The sequence below is a fragment of the Abrus precatorius genome, unplaced genomic scaffold (genome assembly GCF_003935025.1).
Source record: "Abrus precatorius isolate BTA unplaced genomic scaffold, Abrus_2018 Scaffold3, whole genome shotgun sequence".
Lineage (NCBI taxonomy): Eukaryota > Viridiplantae > Streptophyta > Magnoliopsida > Fabales > Fabaceae > Abrus > Abrus precatorius.
The window spans coordinates 28,387,773-28,401,513 of record NW_020874373.1 but is presented as its reverse complement, the minus strand read 5'-3'; the positions used below and the strand labels follow the sequence as shown (position 1 = coordinate 28,401,513).

Here is a 13,741-nt window from a genome sequence, read left to right as displayed (position 1 = left end):
TGATTCCAAGCTATGTTTCATACAAAGAGAACCAACACTTGTTCATCATTTTCCATGTCATAACCCATTGATGATCATTTTTTGACACCTTCTCCTTTGATCTTTCTTCCATGGCTGCGGCAATTTCAGCACCACCCCTATTGCATGCCTCCTCAAAGAAGGCTTCTTCTGTGGCACCCCATTTGAGTTTTGTCGGTGTTAAGAAGACCCAGTTGAGATTTGAGTCCAAAATCTCACCAAAAAGACTAGAATGGATTTGGAAAGGAAAAGAAGAGAAGTGGCATAGCAAGATAAAGAGAAAATGGGGTGTAAAGTGCACCGCTGAGGGCATAGATGGGGGAATGTTTGTGGGAGGAAGAGCTAGAAGAGAGGGTGTTGTTGTTAGCATTCCAGAGAGGTTCAAGGTGGTGTGTTTGGTGGCATGCGTGATGTGCCTGTGTAATGCTGATCGTGTTGTCATGTCTGTGGCTGTTGTTCCTCTCGCTGCCAAACATGGGTGGTCCAATTCTTTTCTCGGCATTGTTCAGGTACTCCAAATCACTACGAAACTTCTGATCACGAGTGTGTGCAACAGACACAATTGTCATCAATGAGTTGGAAAAAGTACTATTTTGTTTTAAAGAATCAAACCTTTGTGTCAATTACATTTATGTCATTAAAAAGATATGTTTTTTTTTTAACACTTGAAATTGAAATTAGGTGTCTTTTTGTGTTTTAAGGTCGATTTTTGGAATATGTGTGCTGATAAATACATAAAATGTCATAAATGATATTAATTTTTAGTCGTTTAAATAAATAAACTGTATAAAAATAATATTATATGTATAGTTGTACTTTTTTTTTTCTTTATCTTTTTGTATATATGTAATTCAAGATATGCTCCAAAATAAAAGACAATAACATTTTGGTAATTTAGTTCCTAGTTATTTGAAATTTCCTCTTTTTAGAACTTCAGATGAAGACAAAGTAATTATTTTTGTTTAACAAATAAGCTCAAAATGGTTAGAAGTTCCCTGAACAAAAACAATTTCAATTTAGTATCCTATTCTTAAATCATACATAAAGGCTGTTTTTAAAGCAAACTCGTTGTTTTGTTTCCTTTTGTTTATGGTGGAGCCACTTGCTAACATAAAGTTCATACCTCACGCAAATGATGCAATATCAGTCATCTTTCTTGTGGGGTTACATATTCTCTTCAGTGATTGGAGGAGCTTTGGTAGATAGATATGGAGGAAAGAGGGTGATGGCTTGGGGTGTGTTTTTGTGGTCTTTTGCAACTCTACTTACACCTTTGGCAGCCAACCACTCCACACTGAGCTTGTTGGCAATTCGTGCTTTCTTTGGATTAGCTGAGGGAGTGGCTCTTCCTTCCATGAGCACTCTCTTATCAAGGTGACTCTTCTAGAATACTATTGGACAACATAATTATTTAGCTATCTCAGATGAAGACCTGACAAACCAAGTATTAAATATTTGAGCATAACAATCCTGTGTTAGGTGGTAAATAACATCTAGTTTGCTTATTTGCCTAACCTATCTCATTGTCAAGCTTTACCTTTCGTAGGCTCAATTTGAGTAAGCTTATGCAGAAGCAATTATAGGAGAAAAGAAAGGAAGATAAAACAAATAAAATTACTCTCGTAAGTTAGAATCAACTTATATTCTTCTACCTTTTAGAAGTTTTCTCAATTAACTTCTTCAAAACATGAGGTATACAAGTTCATTCTAACATAAGAGAAGGGATTTATTTGTTTTATCTCCTTATTTTATTTTCCTACCAGTGCTTTTGTAGAAACTTACCCAAACTGGCCTTAATATTGATGGAAGACACAGGTCTTATTAATAGGCTTCTCTTATAAGCATCTCTTGTTTTTGATGTAAAACTAGTTGTCTACAAATGTCATTGCTGATCTAATCTTCATACGAATAGGTGGTTTCCAACTAATGAGAGAGCAAGTGCAGTTGGAATTTCAATGGCTGGATTTCATCTAGGCAATGTGATAGGCTTGTTGCTAACACCAATTATGTTGTCCACTATTGGAATTTCGGGTCCTTTTATCTTATTCTCATCTCTTGGATTGCTTTGGGTGATGACATGGGCCTATCGAGTTACAGATGATCCTATGGAAAGTAATTTCATCAGCAGATCAGAACAAAGATTAATCCAAGCTGGAAAAACTTGTTCTCCCAAAAAGAGTAGCAATTTTCCTCCCCTAGGCCTTCTATTATCAAAATTACCATCATGGGCTATAATATTTGCCAATGCAACCAACAACTGGGTGAGTTATTTTTGCTTTTGACTGAAGAGGACTTACTATTGTGAATCCAAATTTAGGCATGCTAATCTTGATGTCGCTTAATTTGCAGGGATACTTTGTTCTCCTCTCATGGATGCCAGTTTATTTCAAAAGCGTAATTACTTGCTTAACTTGTTCTTAATAATTGTATCAGTGAGCAAAGTTATATTTTTGTTTCTTATACTTTTTGAAATATATGGTAAAACTCCTCTAATGTAAGTTTGTTTGTGAAATACAGAAGTAATTACTTACCATGTGATTATCTGAAAAATAATTCGAGGATAGATAACTTACATATAAGCTCACTTTAGAGGAGTTTTTCTAAAAATTATAATGGGGTTACCTACAAAGTAAATAGTACTAGGTTTCTTCATGCTTTTTCATCCACCGTGCTCTTTTTGTCAACTTCATTGTTTTTAGAAAAGCAAACACTATTCCTTAAAAATGAGAGTCAATTCAGATGGTTGGGATCCTAATAATAGATGGTAGTAGGTTTTGAAAGTTACTACTTTGTTTTCCCTCTTTGTCTATGATAGGAACATAGTATTTGATTAGAAATAGTAGGGAAAATCTCCCCACCTTACAACCACAAACTTGCAAATTCATATCCTACCCTTTCTACGTACCTCAAGCCAACTAGCTAACACACTATTACATTTAACAGTCTATTCCTGTTGCTGAGTGTTGAGCCTGCACAAAATTCCTTGATATTCAATTTCTCGTAGTGCTGGAAGCCTGGAACTTCCAATCATGATTAACTTTTTTTCTTCTTTATATAGGTATATAATGTGAACTTGAAGCAGGCAGCTTGGTTCAGTGCAGTTCCTTGGGGCACAATGGCTATTTCAGGTTATCTAGCTGGTGCTGCATCAGACTTCTTAATCAACACAGGGTACCCGACAACATTTGTCCGAAAGTTCATGCAGGTAACTCTGTCATCCCTTTCGTGCAGAAGGATGAATTTATATGCAGTGTCCTAATTTTAACTATAAGGATCAATTGGATCCTTAATAAAATGACCTTGAACAACTATTAACTAGGAAAAAAAAAAAAAAGAAGAAGAAACATTGTTAAAGAGTGTAAAAACTCAAGATAGGTTTTTTTTTTACGTTGAGGCAAATATAGACCAATGTCAGAAAAAACTTGTATCATCTGCAACAATAATCTGATTCATACTTGGTATATTACAGACCATTGGATTCATTGGACCAGCACTGACCTTGCTGTGCTTGAATTATGCCAATACACCCACAATTGCTGCTACACTTTTGACTGCAGCTTTGAGCCTAAGTTCTTTCAGCCAGGCTGGCTTTATGCTGAACATACAAGTAAGTTCAACTAAAAAAATTTGAACATACCCTTAAAACAGTATATTATTTAAAACATTTTACTTGAACATACAACTATACAAGTGAGACCTTAACCTCACCCTTCAACATTTTACATGATCAGGACATTGCTCCTCAATATGCGGGAATTCTTCATGGTAAGATGTTAAGCAAATGTGTTGTAGGGAAAGCCTTTTTTTTTTTTTTCGGTTTTTCATAATGGTTCTTTCTTTAACACTAACAAAACTGTTACAGGAATCTCAAATTCAGCTGGAACGTTAGCAGCTATTATAAGCACAATTGGAACTGGTTATTTTGTACAATGGCTGGGATCATTTCAGGCATTCTTAACTGTAACAGCTGCTCTCTATTTTGTGACAACCATTTTTTGGAATCTTTTTGCCACAGGCGAGCAAGTTTTGTGAACTTTTCCCAACAAAAAATTCCTCCCACCTTGCTTTCATATTGGTCATCTACAAGGGAAATTATAAATCCCAAAATCTGGGTTATACACAAGAAATTAATGAAAAGCTATTTCAAGTCTCTTGTTTCTTAGACAACAGAAAATTGTTATATTTTCAGCCACGGTCAACCCTTTTCTTGGCCCCTTCGATTAGGGAAGGTGAGAAAATTGTATTTGGAAAAAGAAAAAGAGTATGTCTATAATCTAGACCATTTAAAAAATGCTTTAGTCGAATTATGCCCTTACTTGTGTTAAATGGAAGTATCCGAGGAATGTGAGTGTAGTGTATACAAGTTTGTAAAACTATCGATAACTAATTTGTATATCATAGAGAATATGGAATATCTATATTTCTTTCTGTGTGTGCACACTTTACATTCATGTAATATTATCATTTTTTCAGATAATTGCTCTCAATTTTTAAAATTTTGTTACTTCCCTCAACTTGAGTTTAAAATTAAAAATCTAGTTTTTAGTTAATTTTAATACAAGATACTATTTATTTAATATTATTATATTGTAATTTAAAGCATTTTCAACATGCCTCTTGAAGCTATTATTTCTTTTTCATGTTATTTATTTATTAAATTTTAAGAGAGTAAGTAAGAAAATATTAAATTATCATTAGGGTTAAAATTTAATTTTTATGAATTATTGTATTATTTTTAATAAGTATGAATTTTAAACTAATTGTTATAAAAATTAAGTTTTGTTGATATAGTAATTTGTTATTGAATAAAAATGTAAAAATAATTTAAATTGCTAACTTTAATTAAATTATTTAAAAAAAGTAATGCTTTTAAGTTAAATCAAAGTTGAGTTAGTAAGTCAAATAAAAAAAAAGAAAAAGTTGAAGGGGATTATTAGGGCGGAAAAAGTGAAATGACTAAGTGTTAACTGTGATTTACCGTTAACAAAAGTTTGCATATGTCTTAAATGTCTAGTTTTTATCAACAAAATGATGTCCATGGCCTGTAAATTGTTGAAAGCATAATATTATTTTAAAATTTTAATTGAAATTCATTAACAGTATAAAGATTTTTTGTATTGTTATTTAATTATAAATTATCATAATAATAAAACTTATTAATTTTTATAAAATTAATTTAAAAGTTATATCTGTTATATATTTTAATTAGATAATAATATAAATTTTTTTCTATTAATGGAGTTTTAAACTTAAAAGTTTATTCAAATAATACCTTTTTTTTTATGGAAGAGTTTTCCTTTTTCAGAAGCATAAGGCCGTTGGAAATGTATAGAATCTAATGAATGAATTTTATCTTGTTTGAGAAAGAGCAACTTTTCCTCTAAAAACATGTTAGAATTTGTTTTAATCGGAATATTTTTGTTTGATCAATTTTAAATTTGGGTATTATATTATCTCTATCTCTTTCTCTAACTCATTTAATTTAATGGATCTACGTAAGTGAAGATGGGATAACCTAGAAAATCGATTCTTGAAGAATCAGATAAATAACAATGCCATAAAAAATATCTTGTAATTCACGGTGATAATACATAATCTGTTTGATCAATGTTTTTTAATTCTATTTTGTTTCTCCCAACAGGCACATAGTGATTGCAGGGAATGATAACGATTGGATTTTGACCCTAATATGAAGAAATGCAAGTTAATTTTTACATATAATCACTAATTGCAAAAAAACAATAAAATCCCGAACTTGTTTATATAAAATCTTAATCATTAAAAACATATTTTATACATTAAATAATAAAATAAACTTGCAACTAAAAATGGTTAGATCTTTAGATGGGAACCAAATAATTTGCGTTTGTTTTAGAAAATTTTGGCCTAAAATTAAAGTGAAAATGTTTTGGACTTTCATTTTAGTGAAAATTTCTCGCTTTCCTTTAAGTAAAAGTGCTAAAATGCATTGCATGGCACGACAAGGAATCTCAGTCTAAAATTTAGTAATAAAAATAAGTTTAAAAATAAGATATAAAAATAAAAATAATATAGAATTAAATATAATTTACCAAGATAGTTATATTTATTAATTCACTGTGATTTAAATTGTTAACTATATATAATTTATTCATTTTCGGTAATTAAGTTTAAATTAGTTAGTGAATAAAATATTATATAAATATAACAAGCAAAAGCTCAAATAGTAAATAAATCATGTCAATGATTTCATGTAAGAATATAATATTTGTAAACGTTGTACTGTAAAGGCATATTTATTAAAATAACTAAATTATTAGATTAAAAAAGTTTAAAAGAAAAAATATGCAATAAAATTAAAAAAATGACAAAACTGGTATATTTTTAATATTATTTTTCAATAACTTTACTCCAATTACAAGTCTGTTATCTCATATAACTGAGATAACTAAAAAGTATTTAAAAACTGCACTTAAGCTTTTTTTAAAAATTAAATTTATCAATATTTCATATTTTCAATAAGAATATCAACTACACAAAATTAGAAACACTTGATAGTAGTCTTAGGAATGCCTAATTATATACTTTTTCAATATCCTTAATTGTTTTAAAAGAATTTCAAATAGCGATAACTATTCTAACCAACATGACTCCGACCATTTGTTCATGTATTCGGTCTGTGATCAATGGCTTCCATGAAAGGACAACTTGAAAGGGATATAATGCTTTTAATATTTGAGTTTGAACAATTTTTAGGTATTATATCTCTTATTCAACAGAGTTTAATTTTAATGCTTTCATGTTATTAATTAATCAGAATATATTATAGGTATACTTTTAAAATTAATTATTTTTTATTAATATAATAATTTATAATATCATTTGCAAAAAATTATATAAATGTACCATAAAAGATAATTTAAATGAACAGAAAAACAGGGGAGAAAAAATGTAAAATGAGTATAGGCATTTTTTATATAATAACATTGATTTTTTTACAGTATAAATAATATAATATTATTTATTAGTATATTATATCGTACATAATTTTATTTTATACTAATAATAACAAATGATGTTATATTTTTCAGAAAAAGAAAGTAGGTGGACAGAGAACTCTAAATATTTAGATTTGTCCTTTTATTTTTGTCATTTTCTTATTTATTTTGACTTTCTTTTGTTGGGATTTATCTTAATTTTCTTATTCAGTATCGTTAAATATTTTGAATATATTTATTATTTAAGTTTTTTTAATTTAGATAAAATATTAATAAAACTACACGATAAAACGAATATGTTCATTTAGGTCGGTTTAAATTTATTGATAAAAAATACGATTTGAATTTTAAATTTTAAATTCAAATTAAATATAAATGATTTTAATTAATTTGATTAAGATTAATGCAAATTAAATTTATAAAAAAATTATTAAAAAAAGTTAGACTTTTTAAAGCCTAACTCATTAAAACTTGCTGCTTTCAATGGAGTGTGAACTGGTCCATGTAGCTCCTTTACTCAAAATGAGACATGTAAAATTGTAATTATTAAAATAATTACATATATATATATGTGTATATTATTAATTTTTAAATTAATTAATCATTAGTTAAATTTATTAATAGATAATTTTTAAATAATTTTAATATAAGATTTAAATGATAATATATAACAACTAAACTAATTTAATTTTAATTAAATCAATTATTTTTTATACTGTTATTGAATAATAAACTATCATCTGATAATAAATTATTATCTAATCTTAATTAGTTACTATGGTGCCTTTGGTTGAATTTATCATATAAAATTATTATTTTTAATTATCATTTAATAGTAAATTCTTACAAACATTTATTTAATTTTTATAATAATTAATTAAAAAAATATATTTATCATATATTACAATTAGTTGATAATATAAAATTTATATTAGTAATATATTAAAATTAAATTTTTAATTAAAAAGTATCCTAAGAAAATTAATTCAGTCTTTACTTAATAGATTATTCTCTAAATAAATGCATGGATATCTCCGATAGGCAAGGGAGAAAAAACAAAATAAACGAGAGCGATGTGACAATATTAAGTCCTTTTTGGTTTTCCCTACAAAATTTTCAAAACAAACAAAAACAAAACGAACAAAAAATAAGTGAAAACAGTATGAGGAGAAAGCTTGACCCTGAAGTCTCTAGCAGATCAAATATCAATCCAACTACACAAAAACAAACCCAATCCTCCTTCTATGCGTTTCAACACATCACATCTCTGAACCCTCTTTTCTATGATCTCAACTATCCGCACCCCATAAAATTTCCAACTTTACATCGCAATCCTCTCTTTCCCTAAGACCCTTTTCATTTTTTGATCCCTATCCCTTCAAACCCACACCCCACAGAGATTTTAAGCTCTTTCCCCGACTGGGTTTTAAAAAAAATCTGATTTTTTTGCTTATGTTTTTGTTAAAGCCATGAATTTCAGGAGCTTGGAAGATTTCTGGGCTTTTTATGTGAACCAGCATTCGAAACCGTCCACAAGGCGTTGGCACTTTGTGGGCACGCTCTTCAGTATTTTCTTCTTGCTCTGTTCGGTTTTCTTCAGCTGGTGGTTCTTGTTCTTTGTTCCTTTTTCTGGGTATGGATGTGCTTGGTACAGTCATTTCTTTGTTGAAGGGAATGTTCCTGCCACTTTTGGGCACCCCTTTTGGTCACTCTTATGTGATTTCAAGATGTTTGGCTTGATGCTTACTGGGAAAATGGACAGAGAGATTAAGAGGCTTGGAAAAAGACCTGTGCTGCAAGTGTTTTAATTTCCATGTTAGCTTGTTCCCTTTTGTTTGAGGTGAGTTTGCATATGATGTGGCCTTTGTGTGTTTTAAAATAATTTTTGTTTCAATATATGTATTTTGTTTCTTTGTAGGTGGGTAACTGTGTTTTTTGTCATTAAATTGATTGGCTACGGATGATTTTGCTGAAATATATTGATAACTGAATGGACTCAATTGTGTGTGTGGTGTTGCAATTTAGTGTATTGAATGGCTATGCTAAAAGCATCATGGCTGGACAAAGTTGTAAGATGAAGATAATTAGAGTAGTTGATCTTAGTTTGACTTATTCTATAGGTTCGGGTACATAGATTTTGATGGCCCGTTTAGTAGACATGGTAAGAACAAGATAGGATAATTTCTCTTGTCCTTTTTTATACTAGTGTTTGTTTAACTGACAGGATATGATAAATCTATCTTATATGCTTATCCATTCTTATCCTAACCCTTAGGGCATTTCCACATGCTGAAGTCTTTCTGGTATAGTTTCATAAATATTTGAAAAAACCCTCATTTTGAATTGGATCACAAAAGGCAAACAATTTGTCTTATTACTTCATATTGAGAGAAATGGCAACATTGCTGCCTTGTAACCTTCAAGTCACATGTTCAAATTCTTAAATAACCTTTCCACCTGTGTAAGACGGACTATATACATGTATCCTCTCCAAACCCCACTTAGTGGGAGCGTCATAAATAGGATTGCCCATTTAGACTTCATATTGAGAAATTCTATATCTCATTGGATAAAATCATAAAACAACCAATAGAGCTGCTGAATTGCCATTTGATCATCTAAACAGTATATATGTTGATTTCAAATATTGTTTGGGATAGGATTGTTTTATGGTCTCTTTTTGGTGTTCTTCCCATGGTTTTCTTTTAGTTTATTTGGGAATTTGGAGGGAGGGGTGAGGAAATGGAAGAGCTTGAGGGGCTAGAGAGGAGGATTAACAAGAACACTTCCCAATTTGGGAGAATTAAAACATGAGTTCATGGAGGTTTTGGAGGGTTGATAAAAACTACTGAACCCTCCCCTCACATTTTAGAAACTTCCAAACAAGGGTTATCATAAAAAAAACCTTCCCCTTCCCTCCCTTCTCTCCCTTAAATTAACTCCCGCAAAGCTTTAAGGAATTTCATTTTTAGTATGCAGATATATTGAAGAGATATTTTACACTCATGATGTTTATTTGCTTATTGTTGTATTTGTGCGGGAGGTTATTATTCTCTGTTTCTTCCATGTCATCTTTATTCTCTGATAAAAAAAATCTCTATAAAAAAGCTATATAAAATAGACCAGCTAATTCTTTTGCTGAAACATGACAGTGGATGGTAATTCTTCACTGTCAGCATTCATTCAATGGACATTCCAAATTAGTTAAATGTAATCAATTGGTCAGTTTTTGAGATACACTTCTATGATTAATGTTTCTAGATTTTCTCTGTTCTTCTGTTTCCAGTTTTGTTTTGCCAATATCAGTTTCATGAAGTTACAAATTTTCTTCCTATAATGATGAACGGTTGAATGCTCTGATTCAGTGTGTTTAGATTGTCCATAAGACTATGGTCTGTTATGAAGGTTGTAGGAAATTGTGGGGGGAGCCACTCCATTTTTTTATATGGCTAGTAGGCCCAGTACTGTATGTAGGTTTGTCGATTTATGATTTTGAAATTTGAAGTGTTTCTGACCAACACTGGTACAGGAAATATTGAAGTGCAGATGCATTCAGTCAAGTTTGTCAGTGGGGATGATGGTGCTTCGTGATTGGCTTGGCAATCTTTGAGAATGCTATGTGATGTTCAAAATTCAATTGTATGATATGAAGTGTGCATGACACCAATCAGGTATACTTCACCGATCTGGGATACCACATTTAGTCTTGTGATATTCTTGGTATTTACATGGTCTATATGTACATTGAAAGTTGAAACATTTGTTGCTATTTGCTAGCAATTAGTACATCTCTATTCAATAAAACCTACCAAAAGTTTGGAGTTTCTCAGCAAATTTTGCTTATGGATGTTGTTAGCAAACTCATTTATTGGTGAATTAATAGAAAATAGATAATTACCAAGCAAGCAAGGATGTCAACATGTCTTGAGAACATCTAAAAATTATATGAAAATGCATTTATAATGTTAGTTAAGAAAGATTAAATATTTTCTATTAAATGCTTTTATCTACTTAAAAATGCTTGTGTTAAATGACTTATTTCCTAATATAATAAATGATCTTTTCTAATAGTTTTTTTTTTTTTTTTCATTTTTGTATCCTTGACCAGTATCTTTAAGACAATGATTACTAAAACTGATTTGTGAAGTGTAGTTATGTTTTCTTGATATTTCTAGCAGTATAAATTACGGGCCAATATGATCAACGAGAGTTCAAATTCAACTGTGATTCAATCTTCAACTATATATGAACCAACCTAAAATTTAGCTGTAGAAAAGGCTTTTAGCTTCACTTGTTGATCAAAGTCTGCAGCATCACCAACATAGTATGTGTACAAGAGATTCTGTTCAATTTGACATAGAAAGCTATTCACCTTTTCTAGACTCACTAGTGTCTTAGTCATGGCATGCAGCAATCATCGTTAATCAGTGTTACTTGAAATTATTGTGATGGCATTGTGTCTGCAATAATCAGTTCCAAGGGTCCTGACACCTAAGATCCAGTTGATACATAAAGTGATTGCTCCAAAAGAATCAATTATCTAAAGAACTAAATTATTCTGATTCTGAACTTACTGTGTTGTCCTTGGTGCCCAAAAGGATATCTAAAATCTCAATTTCCACCCTAAAGCTCTTCTCTTCCTCATCATGGAATGCCCTAGGATGATAAGTAACACACAACCTTCATTCATGAATCTGCCAATATGCAACATTATTTCTTCCTTGATTAGGCGATCTCTATGCATGAAACATGGTATAGAGCTACCAAGTAACAACAATGAAAACATGTATCAATGATCACATTTTAATATATCCTGCCTGTGGGGGTGATGATAAGGGTTTAAGCAAAACACAGTGGAGTTGAGACAATTAGATCATCATTATTCCAATCACCTACATTCTCTGTCAATATTTATTTACATTCTTTGAGATGGCTCAGATATCTCAACACAGGGAACTTTTAAGCAAATAATTTCTGGTTTTATTAACTTACCAATTTTTAAGACTGAGTTTAAGTATTAAAAAAAGTGTTTTTTTTATTAGAAAAGATGTTTATTATATTAGAGATACAAAAGTATAATAAATACTTTTTTTTAATAAAATTTTATAATTATGTAAATTAAATTTAGTTTTAAAGACCGAAGTTAATTAAATTGAATAGTTTAAATAAATGTTTATTCAATAAGCTTTCATTAAATTTGAAATTATTCATAAATTTGACTGAAATTTAGTAAAATTAGTTAAAAACGAACTTATTTTGATAAGCTATTCTATCAAGTTTGCTGAAATATGATAAAAAAAAAAGTGCGTATAAGATCGCAAGCTACTTTCATCAGTTCAAATTAGCCTTTTTCATATTCACATAACTTCTGGTCAATAATTATACAGCAAGCAAGTCTATGATGCTGTCTCTTGCAAAGTTTAATCGAACTCAACATCAGCAGACTCTCTAGACTCGTCAATAAGGTTATAGATAACCACAACACCAACTACACAGCCATATTCAGCGTTTCAGTGACATGGCCCAGATTTACTTGACAGAGGCAAACGTCCTGATGCATTTATGAAAATAAATATTCTAAGATGCAGATTAAATTTTAAACCCAATTATTAAAGATAAGTAGCACGGTGTTTCTAATTATGTGTATGATAGGCTTAAAAGAAAATACTCATTTGAAAAAGTTTTATGTTCGGGTAGTTAGTATTAATATAATTGACAACAAATTATTTTAGTTCAAACATTTTATTTCAATCGTGAAAAAGTTTATTAAATTCAAACTTTTCAGTTATGTTTTAGCCAAATCATTAATTTCTTGTACTATATATTATGTAAATGGTTGGATTGGATATAATACAAATGACGCTTACAAGATTCCAAAATTAAATTAGTTAAGCAAACTTGTTTTCTCTGAAACAAAGCAACCAGTAAAGCATCTTCTTATTACCACCAAATTGGTTCACGTCCTTATTTTTTAGTAAGAAATTAGTTATTAAAATGATAATTTAATCTTTAAAATTATAAAATATCGTTCTGGTCCTTTAAATTATCAAATATTGATCTTTTAATCGTTTTTTATAATTTGCAAATCCTGCACAAGAAAAAAACCGCCTATCTCCCTCCCCCCCTTCCCATAACAAAAAGAAAGAATATACCATTTCTTGTAGACTAAAAAAATATTTAGTTTTTTAATATAGTTAACTTTTATTTAATAATCTAATTTATTTTGTCAATCTTGACCCTCAAATTATAAACCTTTAAAAAAAAAACTCTAATATTACTTATCTATAACATAACATGCAATTAAATATGTCAAATCACTTATTTCAGAATGATCGCTCACATAATTAAATACATAATTAAATACATGACATGTTACCACAAGATAATAAGGATCATTTTTAAAATTTATGCCTAAAATCAACAATTTTTTACAGATTAAAATTAAATTTCATCATATATATAGACTAAAAAAATATTAAAATAATAATAATAATACACGATAACGGGCTTTAAGAAATTTGCAATTTACTCTTCCGCAAACCCAAAAAATGAGATGATGAAAAATTAGGGTATGTTTGATTTTTGTTTTAAAAACAATTTTTTGTTTTTAAATTATTTTCAATTCTAATATTTAAATTATTTTCAACATTCATAATTATTATGACCAGAAGATTTGCGAGTTATTGTTCCTTTTCCATTTGCCCTTTTCATTCGAGACAAACATTTTTAAAACATAACTGCCTCCC

At 29.7% G+C, this 13,741-nt stretch overlaps 2 protein-coding genes across 3 annotated transcripts; both read left to right on the top strand.

The window, feature by feature from the left end:
- LOC113863212 (probable anion transporter 3, chloroplastic) lies at positions 1 to 4,136 on the top strand. The gene is made up of 8 exons (XM_027496707.1): positions 1 to 527; positions 1,166 to 1,392; positions 1,931 to 2,279; positions 2,368 to 2,412; positions 3,077 to 3,223; positions 3,488 to 3,625; positions 3,750 to 3,783; positions 3,881 to 4,136. The coding sequence occupies exons 1-8, from the start codon at positions 111 to 113 to the stop codon at positions 4,048 to 4,050; spliced, it is 1,527 nt and encodes a 508-aa protein (XP_027352508.1). The 5' UTR covers positions 1 to 110; the 3' UTR covers positions 4,051 to 4,136.
- Positions 4,137 to 8,174: 4,038 nt separating this feature from the next.
- Positions 8,175 to 10,799, top strand: LOC113860646. Of its 2 annotated transcripts, none has more exons than XM_027493098.1 (2): positions 8,175 to 8,835; positions 10,542 to 10,799. In XM_027493098.1, the coding sequence occupies exon 1, from the start codon at positions 8,465 to 8,467 to the stop codon at positions 8,801 to 8,803; it is 339 nt and encodes a 112-aa protein (XP_027348899.1). In that variant the 5' UTR covers positions 8,175 to 8,464; the 3' UTR covers positions 8,804 to 8,835; positions 10,542 to 10,799. The 2 variants fall into 2 exon arrangements, with proteins under 2 accessions (XP_027348899.1, XP_027348898.1); XM_027493097.1 differs by having other exon boundaries at positions 10,525 to 10,799.
- Positions 10,800 to 13,741: the final 2,942 nt, after the last annotated feature.

Excerpts from the sequence above, each read along its gene's own strand:
- LOC113863212 (XM_027496707.1), top strand. The coding sequence starts at position 111 with ATGGCTGCGGCAATTTCAGCACCACCCCTATTGCATGCCTCCTCAAAG. Across the intron at positions 528-1,165 it reads CTTTTCTCGGCATTGTTCAG|TCATCTTTCTTGTGGGGTTA; the intron begins GTACTCCAAATC and ends ATGCAATATCAG. Across the intron at positions 1,393-1,930 it reads ATGAGCACTCTCTTATCAAG|GTGGTTTCCAACTAATGAGA; the intron begins GTGACTCTTCTA and ends TCATACGAATAG.
- LOC113860646 (XM_027493098.1), top strand. The coding sequence starts at position 8,465 with ATGAATTTCAGGAGCTTGGAAGATTTCTGGGCTTTTTATGTGAACCAG.